The sequence below is a fragment of the Drosophila bipectinata genome, chromosome 4 (assembly GCF_030179905.1).
Source record: "Drosophila bipectinata strain 14024-0381.07 chromosome 4, DbipHiC1v2, whole genome shotgun sequence".
NCBI classification, from domain to species: Eukaryota; Metazoa; Arthropoda; class Insecta; order Diptera; family Drosophilidae; genus Drosophila; species Drosophila bipectinata.
This window is the reverse complement of record NC_091740.1, coordinates 1,226,826-1,242,095: the sequence shown is the minus strand read 5'-3', so window position 1 is coordinate 1,242,095 and position 15,270 is coordinate 1,226,826. Positions and strand designations below refer to the sequence as shown.

The window sequence follows — 15,270 nt, the reverse complement described above, 5'->3', positions numbered from 1 at the left end:
ATATTTTGTTAAAATTTGTTTAGGTGAGGGGCCGTGGTGCCGCTCACCTGAAGAGCGCATCCGCGCTGAAGAGCGCACCCGCGCTAAAGAGCGCACCCGCGCTAAAGAGCGTACCCGCGCTAAAGAGCCCACCCGCGCTGAAGAGCGCATCCACACTCGCCCCTCTGTGCCCTCTCTTCTCGCTCGTTGGTTGTCGTCGATCTCTTTTTGTACTAGTTTTTAAGTTGGCAATTCGATCTACGCAGCCAATAAAGCTGAACGCGTTTTTTACTTGAACTGAAGACGCCCCCGACTTGTTATTTTTCAACCCCCATTCTGGAGTCTTTTTGCGGAACCAACGCCCCCCTACACATTTTTTGGTCCTTCGAGCCGGATAATTTGGATATTCAGTATATTTAGGATAATAGGATATCGTCCACCAGCAGTCCAGTCATTGTTCCGCCAAAAGATAAGTACGAAATTTTTTCTGTCTCCGTCTCTCTGCCGGTCTTCAGCAGTGGTCCGAACAATAAATTTCGTTCACACTGTTGCAAGATTGTTTTTCCCTCCGTGTCAACTCCAAGTCCGAGTTTTCCGACACCACAGCAGCTTGAGACTTTTCTAAGACAAAACAAATCTACAAAATTTTCCATCCATCTCCGTTGTGTGTGCCTCGCCATATTCCTCGCCGTTTTTTGGCCATCCGTTATCCGTTCGCTCGCCAACGGTCGAGGCATAGGTACATGCATACACACATACATTGTGTTTGGTGCAATTAATCCGCAAAAAAAAAAAACAAAACGCGTTCAGCTTTATTGGCTGCGTACATCGAATTGCCAACTTAAAAACTAGTACAAAAAGAGATCGACGACAACTAAAGAGCGAGAAGAGAGGGCACAGAGGGGCGAGTGTGGATGCGCTCTTCAGCGCGGGTGCGCTCTTTAGCGCGGATGCGCTCTTCAGCGCGGATGCGCTCTTCAGGTGAGCGGCACCACGGCCCCTCACCTAAACAGTATTATCTTGTAACCAAGTAGATGTTTTGATATTTACCAATTTTTCTGAATTAATATGTTTAAGCGGGTCATGTTTTAGGAGCTTTGGGTTGAATATGGCTAATCTTGTAAATTTCATTCCTAATTTAATGTCTTCTATGTATTCTGTAAATTCTTGTAAATTGAAAATAAGGATTTCTAACCTTTGGTTTTCGTTTTGGTTTTCATTTAAACGATTGACTTTTTCTATTCCTTTATTAATTGCATCAATTACTTTATTTAATTCGTTAATCTGTATACTATGTATTTTTTATTCTAATTCTTCCCTATCTTGTTGATCCAATGTGCCAAATAAATATTTATAAAAGGTGCCTACGAAATTTGCAAGTCCTCTTTTGTTTCGTTGAGCAATTTTGATTCCGTTCATTTCTCTATTAAATTTTCCTTTTAGATATTGAATTTGATCCAAATGTTCAAAGTCTCGTGTTTGTTCCATTAGATTTTTATAATTTTTAGTTAAATTGACCGTAAGAAAAAGATATTCATAATTAGTGGGCAGATCTATGTTACCTGTTTGGAAAATTAAGTATCCATTTTCTGCTTTGATTGGATTGATATCTATGTTCTGACACACGGCGTGATATATAAGACATAATAAAGTTATTATATAAAAGATAATTTTATTAAGCTGGGTTGTCTTCCGGTGGAAATCTGGAATTATTATATTTGCTGGTATTAATTTTCTTCTTCTTTTTGAATTTCGATTTATAGTGAGTGATTTCTCTACCTCTATTTTTTTCTACGTAATGTTTTTCGTCTGTTTGTGTAATTTGGCCTGTCTTCCTAAAAGGATTTGTTGTTTTAGATTTTACAAGTGGGGCTTGTCTATACCTAGTATCAATATCGAATGTATGACGATTTTTATTAAGCTTGTTTATTTTCTGTGTTTTATTCACTTGAAAATTATAACTTGGAGTTCGGCGGAGTCTTTGTCGGCTTTAATTTAGGCTTTTAGTTTACCCATTTCATTAAATATCCTGAGTATCCTCTTTTTGCTTCTAACCAACTTTTGGAAATTTTTTTATTGCCTCAATTTTTTTGGTTTTGGCCTTATTCCTTCTGTTGTTATTATAAGTATGTCCAAGAAATTCGGTTTCCTTTTTCATAAACTCATTCTCAATAATTTCTTTTGGTTTACCCATTTCATTAAATATCCTGAGTAATCCCCTTTTTGCTTCTAACCAATCCCTACTGTTGACATTTATTAAAGCAGCATATTTGGAATAAATATCAATGCAAGATAAGAGTTGTTTATTATCGATCATGTAAAAATCTATAACATATTTTTCTCTGGGGTTAAAGGTTTCTGGGGTTAATTCAAATGTAAGTTTTGTATCTCTGTGTTTTGTTTTAGAAAGGTTAAAAATTTTACACTCATTTATAATATTATGAATTAATCTCTGATAATCGGGAAAATAATATTTTTCTTTAAAAAGGCTTGTTTGTTTTTCTATTCCTGGATGTAATAATTCTACGTGAGCTTTAAGGACAATTTCCTTGAATTGGTTTTCATAACTTTGGTTAAGTTATTTGGGCTGATAATCTCTATATAAGCATTTTGAAATAATACGAAGTCCACTTTACAAGGAAAATAGATAACACTTTTTTTGGAGCATAAATATTCTTTAATTAATTCTTTTGCATATTCATGGGTCATTTCTTTACACATTATTTTAAGGTTGGTTTTATGAAAGTATTGAGTCAATTTAACTTCATTTGAATTTTCTCTATGACATTCAATTGTCTTTTGTAATAATTTAAAGGTCTTTCCGTTATTTCTATATAATTCTGATTGTCTTCTTGTGCACTATGTACTGTTGCTATTGTGGGTAATGACTGGGTACTATTCTCTTCCCGACAAATATTTAATAGTGTAGTCAAACTTTTTTAATTTTATTCTCCATCTTTGTAGTTTCATATTTGGTTCTTTTATATTATGAAGCCAAACTAATGGTCTATGATCGCTAAGAACTTCGAAGTTTCTACCAAAGAGATAAGACCTAAAATTTTTAGTGACCCAGACTATAGCCAAAAGCTCTTTTTCTATTGCTGAATAATTAATTTCATGTTCATTAAGAGTTCTACTAGTTCTTACTAGCATAACAAATAGGTTTATTGTTGTGTTCTTGTCGAGTTCTATTTCAGACTGACTTTATTATATGCTTACAGAGCTTACAGAGTTACCAGATTCTTAAAGTACTACATAGGTGTATAGGTGTATAGGTGTATAGAATGGAGAAATACAAAACAGATGTGAAATTGACAATATATAACGCATCTCCTGCCTTAATTAAGAACGAATAGTATTTTTAGGTTTTCGGAAATTCTTGGGCTTAAAACGATCTACTTCATGGCGAACACGACTACTTTGGCGAACTGGTATGCCGGATGAAAGTCGTGCTGGTTGTTTTTGCTTTTGTTGTTGGATCGATGATGTGGGTGTGTGGTTCTCGGGTGGCTCAGGTTCAGAATGACGTTGCTGAACGGTTAACGGAGTTACTGGTTCATCTTCTTGTTGTTGTAACGGTTGATCTTGTTGTTGTAGTGGATGGTTTGAAGAAGACGGAATATCCGGGGTCCAAAAGAACTCTGGAGGTTTTTCGATGGAGCTGCTTGCTGAGAACTTCGGTTTTAACTGGTTGAAATGGCGCTTGATATAACCATTTGTGGTGCGAGCCAAGAAAACCATTCTTCAAATTGGACGGTCAATAGAGCCTTCAATCCACTTTTCTCCCCTTGCATAATTACGAGCGTAGACCATTTGATTTGGGACGTACTTGGTAACTGATAGTTTGGCTTCGACAGGCTGCTCGAAAAGTTTGCTTAGTACGGTACGGACTGGATGACCATGGATTAACTCGGCGGAAGATTTTCCGCAGGAATTTGGAGTGAACCTGTAGGAAGCAAGGTATTTAGTACCTGCTGCTCGGACTGGTATACCGTCTTTGAGGTTTTTCTTGACTGAGAATTTAAACGCCTGAACGAAACGCTCTGCTTATCCATTGGATGCTGGATGGAACGGTGCTGTGGTAATGTGCTTTATTCCATGAAGTTTGCAGAATTCCTCAAAGACGTCAGCCGTAAGCTGCGGACCTTTGTCGTGGTTTTTGGATATCCTTCGATGGCGAATATCGATGATAGTGCAGCGATCGTGTTTGCGGTTGTAGTGGACGCCATTTGAACTACAAATGGGAACTGCGAGTTAGCGTCTACACAGATTAGCCACATGGAATCGAATATTGGGCCGGCGAAGTCGATATGGATTCGCTCCCACGCTGTTGTAGCTGCAGGCAAACTTTGGAACTCTAGTGGAGGAGCAGGATTGTTGCACTTGCAGCTGCTGCATGACTGAGTAAGGCTCTTTATGTCTGCGTCGATTGTAGGCCACCAAACATGTTGTCTCGCTAGCTGCTTCATTCGAACAATGCCCCAATGTCCTTCGTGTAACAGATTCAAGAAACGCGCTTGAAGAGTTACTGGGATTACTACACGACTGGCATTTGGGTGTAGGCAAAGCAATTTTTTGTTGATTGTGAGGGCAAATTTTCGATTAAAGTATGGTAAAAATGCTTCCTCGCCTTGCTGAAGTTTTTCTGGCCATCCTACAGTAACATACCGTAAGACTTGTTTGAGAAGTTTGTCCTTTTCGATGTGGTTGCTCAATGATCTCTCCATTTCGATGTGGCAGGCTTCTTCTTCTCTGTCGAAATCCGGATCCATGCCCTCGGGAAGGCGCGATAAGGCATCTGCGTTGCCATGAGCAGATGTAGAGCGATACTGAATCTCAAAAATATAGGCCATGAGAATGATGGCCCAAATGGCCTGTTTGATGTCATTAAAGGCAGATGCTTGCCTGGATTAAAAATAGTTACTAGTGGCTTGTAATCCGTTATAAGGGTAAACTTTCGGCCGTACAAATATTGATGAAAACGTTTCACTCCGAATATTATAGAAAGTCCCTCTTTTTCGATTTGGTTGTACTTAACCTGATGCTTGTCAATACCAAAAGATCCGTCGCTAGGACTAGTGGTAGATTTTCATCGAAATGAGCTAGCTGCGTCGCGTCGATAATATGGGACTTCAGGGCTGTAAAAGCTTGTTGTTGTTGAGGCCCGAAAAGGTATGCTACATTTTTTCTACGAAGTTGGTTTAAAGGTGCGGCCAACTGAGAATAGTATAAAGGAATAGTGAGGTATAAAGTTGCAATAGTAATTAACTCTACCCATGAATGCTTCTAATTGCTGCAGATTAGAAGGCGGACGCAACAGTTTACCAGCCTCCAAGCCTGAGCTGTCTGGAAGAATCCCTTGAGTGCTGATTCTTCGTCCTAGGTACTCAAGGTATAGGTATCGCCACATATGCGAATAGCGCCACCTGGTTTAGGTGCTAGTACGATTGGTGATCCCCAATTACTGAATTTGATTGGCTTCCAAATTCCGGCTTGTGTAAGTCTGTCTGCTTCAGCTCTGAATTTGTCCATCTGTGCGAATGGAATTTTGGAGTTGCTGACGGCTTTAAAAAGACACTTGCTTTGAAGTCTTTTATGACACCCATGGCTGGTTCGAACACTTCGTTGTACTTGCTGCAAAGGTCACGTAATTCGTCTTCGTGAACCTCTTGAACGTTTGATACTTGCATGATATCAAAGCCGAAAATTTTGAAAGAATCCATGCCAAATAGATTGTTTGACGTCTCAATGTTCGCAACGATAAGAACTACTTGCTTCTCTTTTTCACCGCACTTTGTAATTGTGTGCAACTCACCAAGCAATGGTATTGGTGTATGACCAAACGCATGTAATACTCGGGAACAATTGCGTAATTTAGGCTTATTCAACAGCGCGTATGTAGTGGCGTTGATCACTGACGCTGTGGCTCCGGAATCCATTTGGAATGATACAACTTTGCCGTGTATTTCAAGATCTATAAGAATCTTGTTCTGCTGACACTTGACTTGACCTGTAACACTGTTTACAGCTTCAATCGTTTCGATTTCGTTTGCTTCGGATTTTCGACTTTTTTGCATTTGCCATTTACTTTTGTCTTGCTTCGACATGCATACAACAGATATATGTCCTTTTCTACCGCACTTGTGACATACGGCATCGCGAAACTTGCATTTCTCTCTGGCATGATTGTGTCCACAACCAGAGCATGATTTTAGCGAGCTTTTGTTTGATTTGGTATCATTTTCACCACCACCAAGGAATGGTTTCTTTGTATAGGTGTGAACTGCGTTTATTGGGTCTTGCTTTGACACTGTTTCTTTGAGGGCTGCCACGGTTTTTGATGTTATCGCATAGGTTTCTGCAACTTTAAGCACATCTTCAAGAGTTGAGTGGGACTTCTGAAGAGCAGATGCACGGACGGCATCGTATGGTGTATGTACTATGATCTGATCTCGAATCATTTCATTTACATAGTTAGAAGAACAACCGTTGGCATTACAGACGGATTGGCATTCCCGAGCGATCTCGCGCAAGTCGGCTACCCACTCTCTGTGTGTTTGTGAATGCTTCATCTCCCTTTTAAAAAACTCATAGCGAACAGCAACAACGTGTCGTTTTGTTGTGAAATGTTCCTTTAACTTGTCTGTGAGTTCCTTGTATGTATACGTGTTCAAATTGTTGCTCCCGAACAGATTTTTCAATAGTTCGAATATGTTTATGCCACACCACGAAAGAAAAAAAGCCTTTTGCTTTATTTCTGCACTAACCGAATACGCGTTAAAATGCTGGGTTAACTGTTCAAGGTAAGACTCCCAGTTTTGATTGTCTTTGTCGAAGTTTTGGAATTGGGGACACGCAGATAATTCACCCGTGTGGCTTGAATCATCCTGCCCTGGAGAAGCGTTTCTATCCATCATTGCTTGCATACATTTTTGTTGCTGTTCCATAATGTCTCTTGTAAATGCTTGCTGTTGAGCAAGTATCGATTGGATTAAATCCTCATCTGCCGGCATCTTGATGAAAATCAATGACTACTCGACACGATTTACGCGATTTTACTGTTTTTATCTTTCGTCTAAAAACTTCACTTTTTTCTTGTCGCCAATATGTTGTGTTCTTGTTGAGTTCTATTTCAGACTGACTTTATTATATGCGAAGTTTACAGAGTTACCAGATTCTTAAAGTACTACATAGGTGTATAGAATGGAGGAACACAAAACAGATGTAAAATTGACAATATATAACATTTATGATTTTGTGATAATACTGCGCCTAGGGCGACATTGCTAGCATCTGTTGTTAAAGAAATTTATTTTTTAAAGTTAGGGTAAATTAAAATTGCGTCTGATTTAATGGGAAGTTTTAATTTCTCAAATGCTTCTAAATATTCTTTATCTGTTGAATACAGTCATGGGTTTTGCATTTTGAGCAAAATCAGGTATGAATTTTCTATAAAATCCACAGAGAAAATGATCTTTTTAGGTTTTTGGTATTGAAAATTTTTGTATTGCCTCAATTTTTTTTTGGGTTTGGCCTTATTCCTTCTGTTGTTATTATATGTCCAAGGAATTCGGTTTCCTTTTTCATAAACTCACATTTGTCAAGTTGAAGTTTAAGATTAGCTTCACGAAGTTTTGAAAACAACTTTTTTATAGACAATATGTGTTCCTCTAATGAAGTAGAAAATATAATTATGTCATCCATATAAACAAGGCAATGCTGGTATATTAAATCTTCTAATAAATTGTTCATGCAACGTTGGAAAGTTGCAGGCGCATTTTTCAGACCAAATGGCATTCGTGTGTATTCGTAATGTCCATTTTTAATTGAAAAAGCTGTTTTTGAAATAGAGTTTTCATTTGAATTTGATGAAAACCCTTGGCAAGGTCAATTGTTGGAAAATTTACAACAATAACAATAACCGATACCATAACTGGTATCGGATACTTATCATCAATAGTTCATTTAGACTTCGACAGTCTATGTATTACTATTCGAAATTTATTTTTCCCTGATGCGTCTTCTTTCTTTGGGAAAAAAAGAAAGTCTTCTTTCCTTTCTCTTCTTTCTTTACTATCCATATTGGAGAACAATAAGGAGATTTTGATTTATGTATTATTCCCTGATTTATCATTTCTTTAATTTGGACTTCGACTTCTTGATCATGAGCTTGGGGGTATTTATAAGGTTTTTTGTAAATAGGTGTTTGGTTTGGATTGAATTTTTTATAGCAATGGTAGCAATGGTAGCAATGGTACTGTATTTCACTAAATTCAAATAAAATGGTATTTAATTTAGTTCTTTCTTCTATATTAAGATGATTTACTTGAAATTTATTATTTTCTTCCAAGTCATTATTAATTGCAAAATTAAAAGATATATCCTCAGATGATGGTGGACTGAGATAATCTTCCAATGTGTTCATTTCGGAATTCTTGAAATCTTCGTGGTTATATATCATGGAAAAAAAAAATCCGCTCAAAGTGACTGTTCCCTGCTTATAATTAATTATAATTAATTATTATACAATAATTATTGCTATCATACTAAAATATCATACTTTTGTGAAAAATTGCGAACCCAAAATGGTTGGTCGATCGGACAAAGTTTACTTGATTTGAAATTTGCGGACTTATTTAATTTAATTACACCATTAATTGTGTGCACTTCTGATGTTTTTAATGTTTGTGGGAAATTAAAATAATTTTCTTTTATTAGGTTGATTAAACTTCCTGTAGCTATTACACATTTAAATGGGCGATTGTTAATAGTTATTCTGATGTAAGGATTTCTATTTCTTCTATTGGATCCGAGGCTATTTGATGAAAATTTTCGATTTCCATTTTAGATTGATCGCTTGAATATTCACGCTGTCTTTTCGCTGGTTTATTAGAATTAGTACCTTGTAAAGAAGATGTTGGCTGTTGATAATTCATAGGATTCTGAGCTCTTCCTTGATTTAAGTTTTGCTGCAATTCCTGTCGAAATTGTTGTTGATTGACATTATTTGGTTGTCTATAGTTACTTTGCTGATTATAACTTTGTTGATTATTATTATTATAAAAGGAATTATTTCTTTGGAAATTATTATTTTTTTGATAATTTCTCGTATCTTGTCCGTTTTGATTTGAATTATGTTGTGATTTAACTTTATCAGAACCAGAATCATAACAACCTTCTTGTTGTGCTACTTGCTTAAGTTTACTGACTGTTCAAGCATTGAACACGATTGTAGGCATAAATTCCAAAGATCGAGTTTCAAGGGATCGGACCCATGGAAATATGAGATAAACAGCATGGTCTAAAACCGATCCCCTGCAGCCTAACATAAATAACACAAAAATATGTGGTACGCTTATCGCACTTGAGAAAGGGTCGCATAGCAGGTCAGCGTGCAGTGCGTTGATAAGTAGTTTTAAATAGATTTAAGATTTTTATGTATCTTATTTATACGAGAATTGTACAGAATAGAATCAGTTTCTAAACGGAATTCATTGGAGTACGACTTTATTATTTGGGGCTCCTCTTAACATTTGGTCCTTTGAGACATTCTGAAGTTTTCCCCCCTGCGGTAAGAGACTCAGGTTTAAGAAACTGGCACCTATAAGTGGCTGAAAAAAAATAATAATTCTCACCCCAAGGTAGCTAAAAAATAAAGGCTGCGATCTGGATAAAAAAGAGCCCAGTTTAAAAACCGTAGTCCCCTGTTGTTTCCCCCCAAGAGGTAAGGAACACTGCGTATAAAATAATATAAATGCCAATGAGCATAACGAAAAAATTTTCAAATCGAAAAGTGTGTGTTTATCCCGGAACAACTCCGGAATAAAAAATTATATAAATATTATAAAATTTGTGTATTAGCGTGTCCGAGGCTTTACATTGGAAAAATCAAAAAAAAAATTGTATAAACTTTTTACACAGTGAGTGTGGAAAAAAAAAAGAAATAAATAAAAATTGAATAAAACCCTAAAAAAACCCCCAAGCAACATCCGCCAAAATAATAACAACAAACATACACCAAAAATAAACAAACCAACGTCAACAAAAGTTAAAGTTAAAAAAAAAAACATCCACAAAAATTAAACCAAAAAACGTCCACAAAAAACATACAAAAACAATAGTAACACAACAATAGTAACACAACAATAGTAACGGCGACATCGAGAAAGGCAACCCATCATCAGGAGCAGCTACGGCGGCAACAATATCAGGAGCAGCAGCGGCAGCGGCAACAACATCAGGAGCAGCAACAGCAGCGGCAACAACATCAGGAGCAGCAGCGGCAGCGGCAACAACATAAGCAGCAGAAAAAATTAGAAATTATAGTCTTCGGCAAGTTTTGTTTTTTGTTTTTTATACACTCGAATTTAGTTTTAAAACTTAAATTGAATTTAAATTAAAAAAAAAAAAAATTGTCACTATGTCGACTAAGGATGAAATTCCAGTTATTGAAGACCAGGTGCGCCTCACTCGGCAAATAGATGTGCTTCTCGCAAAAAATTCATATTCAGAAGAAGACAGGGAGGCATTAAAAAATTTGGAGCAAAAAGCCTTTACGAACCATAATCATTTGGTTCAACACGGTCCTGTAGAGCATGACTATTTCTTAAAAAATCATTTCGAAAGCATGCTATCAAATATTAAATCCGCCAACGACAAAATTAAAAAATATATTGGCCACGGTAAGCTTCTTTTGAGGCTTGAGGAGGCTATAAAGAACCTCGAGGATTACCTCGAGTTAACTTATGTGGAGATTCGGGAAAAGAAAAATGAAACCTTAGTTGTTTCTTAGTAAAATCGATACAGTGTCCGATTTAATAAATATTAAAGGGCTCTATATATGAGCAGATTATAGAGCTCAAAGATGATGTTGAGCTAATGAATAATAAAATCCAAGAGAAAATAGTTAACCCTAAAACCTAAAACAGCCCTAAAACAGACGAACTACCTAGCCTACAAAAAATTGAGGTCCCAAATTTCTTTGGAAATTCGAAAGAGTGGGACCATTTTTATGAACTGCTTAAGGAGCTGGTTCATTCAAGAACGGATTTAAGTCCATCCTTGAAGCTAAGCTACCTTAAAAGTGCTCTAAAAGGAAAAGCACGAAATATGGTTTCCCATTTATTGCTTGGCTCAGGCAATAATTACGATGCAGCCTGGGAATTACTCATTAAGTGATATGAGAATAATAGAAAAACATTCTCAGATCAGCTTAATCGCCTCATTGAGCTTCCAAAAAGAAATTTGGACCTTCCAAATTCGAGCTTCCATATAGGCACCTTAAAAATACAATTGATTCAATCAATGAATCAATCATTCATGAATGAATCAAATGATGCACCTTAAAGCAAATCTGACCGAAGAACCAGATTGCATTTTTGCGCATATTATGTAAAAAAAAATTAGATATTGAAACTCTACAACAGTATGAGGGCCAAGTTAAAAAATCAAGTCTGATTCTAAATTTAAAGGATGTCACAGAGTTTTTAGATCAACGGTTTAGTTTGTTGACATCAGTGGGAAATGAGTTACCCACAAAGAAAATTATAAAAAATAATACAAATGACCAAACATGCCCGATGTGCCAAATGCCCGGGCATCAATTAGTTTATTGCTACAAATTTAAAGCATTAAGTCCACAGGAAAGAATGGACGTGGTTATGAAATGGAACTGGTGCTACTTATATTTAAAGCACAGTTCTGACACTAAGTGCAATAGCTGGTTAGAATGCTCGTATTGCCATAGAAATAATCACCATAGCATGATCCACGTAAATAAGGCAATAGTGAATACGTGCGTGATCTCTGAACAAGTGTTGTTGGCCACCGGTTATGTTCAAATAAAAGGTGATGAATTCAAATGGTGAATTTAAAAAATTCAGAGCTTTGATTGACAATGGGTGACAAAGTACTCTAATTTCTAAAAGGCAGCTCAAAAATTAAAATTGCCTAAACTAAAGTATCACCAAAAGGTTCCTGTGTTTCAAATCACAAACTAAAATTGACACCCAAGAAAAATATAACCTGATATAGCCTGATAACCAGACTGAAGGACATCCACTCCATTCTGGTCGGAAGTTTTCCAGAGAAGCATGCGCGACCGGTCATCATGCCCAAGCCAGTGTGCCCCAGATGCGAGAGAGCCGGCATCGATACCGTGGAGAAGGAGCAGCAGACCCTTCCGACGGAGGTCTGGACCCAGGACCAGGCTGTGCAGACCGGCAGCATCCCGAACAGCACGGGCCCCTGGAGTGCACACCGGGACTCGGGGGTTAAAGTAGCAACGGCCAACACGGCGGCAAGGCCCAAGCCAGACGCAAACCCGGCCGCCGACAAAGGAAGCGACGGCGAAGCAAGCAGGAGAAGGTCTGAATGGACGAAGGCCAAGCCTAGAAATCCCGAGAGGAGACGAGCCAGACCCGACGCCCAAGCAGTGATCCAAGCAGCAGGCTTGACGTACAGTCAGATCCTAAGCATGGTAGCTCGCAGGGAGGACGGGAAGCTAGACGAACGTGGCCCTTGCGTCAAGGAAGTGAGGAAGACAGGCAAGGGCGGGCTGCTACTGGAATTGGCCAGGAAGAAGGAGAACTCCACACAGGCCCTTAAAGGTTGTGTCGAGGAGGTCCTAGGGAGCAAGGCAGAGGTGCGGGCGTACTCGGAGGAGACCAAGGAGTCACTCGTCGAGCTACGAGGACTCGACGCACTAGCTACTTTGGAGAACATCATCGGGGCTATCGCGCAGCAGGCAGCGGTGGACCAAGGCGCCTTGAAAGTCAAGAAGGTGAGAAGCAGTTATGGCGAGACGCAGACCGCTATCGTGGCTTTCCCCGCGAGCCTTGCCAAGGCCATCATTACTGTGGGCAAGGTGAAGGTTTGGTGGTCAGTATGCCATATAGGGAAAAGGAGGTCGTGGCTCGCTGCTACAGGTGTCTTGGGATGGGGCACATCGCAAGCGCTTGCAAGAGCTCGAAGGACAGGAGCGGCTGTTGCTTCCGCTGCGGAGACCCGGACCACAGGGCGGCCACCTGCAAAAAGGGCCCTCGATGCTTCTCGTGTGAAGATAAGGGCCGGAAGGATGTGAGGCATCAGACTGGAAGCAGAAGTTGCCCCATGTCAGCGAAAGGAAGTGGACCTAGGACGAAAGGATGTTAGTGCTTCAGCTGAACCTGAACCACTGTAGGGCGGCCCAAGATGTGCTGTCGCAGACTGCAAGGGAGACGAAGGCGGACATAGCGCTCCTAACCGAGTCCCAAAGGACTGGCTCAGACAACCGCTGGGCAGTTTACCTATCGGGGAAGGCCGCCATCTGGAGCTGCGGCGCAACCGGCGCGACAATGCACTCAGTGCACAGTGCGGAGGGATTTGTAAGGGCTCGGATAGGTGGGGCATGGCTTTACAGCTGCTACATGGCACCTAGCCTAACCACCAATGAGTTGGAGCGCATGATGGACTGCCTAGGAAATGATATCAGAGGCCGTTCTGACGTCCTTGTAGCAGGGGACTTCAACGCATGGGCGCAGGACTGGGGCTGCCCGAGGACGAATGCGAGAGGGAGAGTGGTCAGAGAAACCTTTGCCTCACTCGATCTCGTCCTGCTGAACGAAGGAAACCAGCACACCTTCAGCAGAGCCGGAGCAGGTTCCATCATAGACCTGACGTTAGCAAGCCCCTCGCTAGCGACTGGCGCTAACTGGAGGATAAGCGGCAGCTTTACGGCCAGCGACCACGAAGCAATATTGTGCTCAATTGGTAACCCTCAAGAACGACCGAGGGATCCAAAACCACGAGGCTACAGAGTCGGTACGCTCCAGGCGAGGAACTTCACCGAGGCAGCGCGCGACATCGGCAACGCCTTACCAAGCGGAGCCAACGAAATGGCTGATACCCTGGCTGCTAAGCTGGAGGCAGCGTGCATGGCGAGCATGCAGCGGAGAAGCCGCTACCGTAGGAACCACGCTCCCGTTTACTGGTGGAGCGACGAGATTGGCTCCATCCGAGCTGAGTGCATGAGAGCAAGGAGGCTTATGCAGCGCGCGAGAGGCAGTGACGCCTTTTAGGAGCGGCACCTAGCCTTCAAGGACCGACGCAAAGCACTGAAGGTGGCCATCCGAGACAGCAAAAGGAAATGCTTCCTGGAGCTATGCGACTCGGCGGAGGAAAATCCATGGGGCAACGCGTACCGGATAGTGATGAAGAGGCTGCGCGCAGGAAGCCAGTCCCCCACGGACCCGAACGTGCTAAGGACCATAGTGCAAGCACTGTTCCCAGCCGGCAACCAGGTCACCCAGCTTCCCACCCCCCCAGCAGGCAATGGACACAATGGGCAAGGTCTTCTAGAGGGTGATCGCGGCGAGGCTCGAAGCTGCCATAGAGGAGGCGGGAGGGCTGTCTCCCAAGCAGTATGGGTTCCGGAAGGGAAGGTCTACGGTGGATGCCATAGCAGAGGTGGTTGGCATTGCTCGCAACGCAATAGCGGGAACCAGGTGGAAAGGTGGCTCCAAGCAATACTGCCTGATAGTCACCCTGGACATCAGGAACGCATTCAACACGGCGGACTGGGGCAAAACACTGGCAGCCCTAAGGCGGTTCAACGTTCCCAGTGCCATAATGAACGTCGTCAGTAGCTACTTTAGCTGCAGAGTGCTACTGGTCGACACGGACATGGGCACGGAGTCCTACGACGTTACGGCGGGTGTGCCCCAAGGATCGGTCCTAGGACCGCTGCTGTGAAACGCCATGAATGACGGAATCCTGAGGCTGCAGCTCCCAGCGGGATGCGACGTTGTCGGCTTCGCAGACGACGTAGCGTTGGTGACAGTGGCCAAGCACAGGGAGGAAGCGGAGAGAGCGGCGAACAAGGCAATCGAGACAATGGCCTAGCGGTCAGGAGATGTGGCTCCAAAATGCCGGTCTAAGCCTAGCCCCGCAAAAGACCGAAGCAGTGCTAGTCAGCAGCCGCAAGGTGCTGGAAACGGTGACAATCTGGGTTGGTGGAATGGCCATAACCTCCCAGCGGGCCATAAAATACCTGGGCGTAATGATTGACGCCCGGCTCTCCTTCCGCGAGCACCTTGATTATATCCAGGGCAAGGCTGCAGCCACTACCAGGGGCCTTGCCAGGATCCTTCTAAACACCAGAGGCCCCAAGCAGAACAGGAGAAGGCTCCTCGTGAGCGTTGCCTCGGCGCAAATTTTGTATGCAGCGCCCATCTGGGCTGAGGCGATGAATACGCCCAGCTACAGGAGAGGGGTAGATGCAGTTTACAGGCTGGGTGCTATAAGAGTCGCGTC

General features: G+C 41.3%; 1 protein-coding gene across 1 annotated transcript; it reads left to right on the top strand.

The window, feature by feature from the left end:
- The first annotated feature begins 13,124 nt into the window (after window positions 1-13,124).
- On the top strand, window positions 13,125-14,709 carry LOC138926830 (uncharacterized). Its single transcript, XM_070282392.1, has 3 exons — window positions 13,125-13,940; window positions 14,037-14,258; window positions 14,317-14,709. Exons 1-3 carry the CDS (start codon window positions 13,125-13,127, stop codon window positions 14,707-14,709), a joined length of 1,431 nt encoding a protein of 476 aa, XP_070138493.1.
- The last annotated feature ends 561 nt before the right edge of the window (window positions 14,710-15,270 follow it).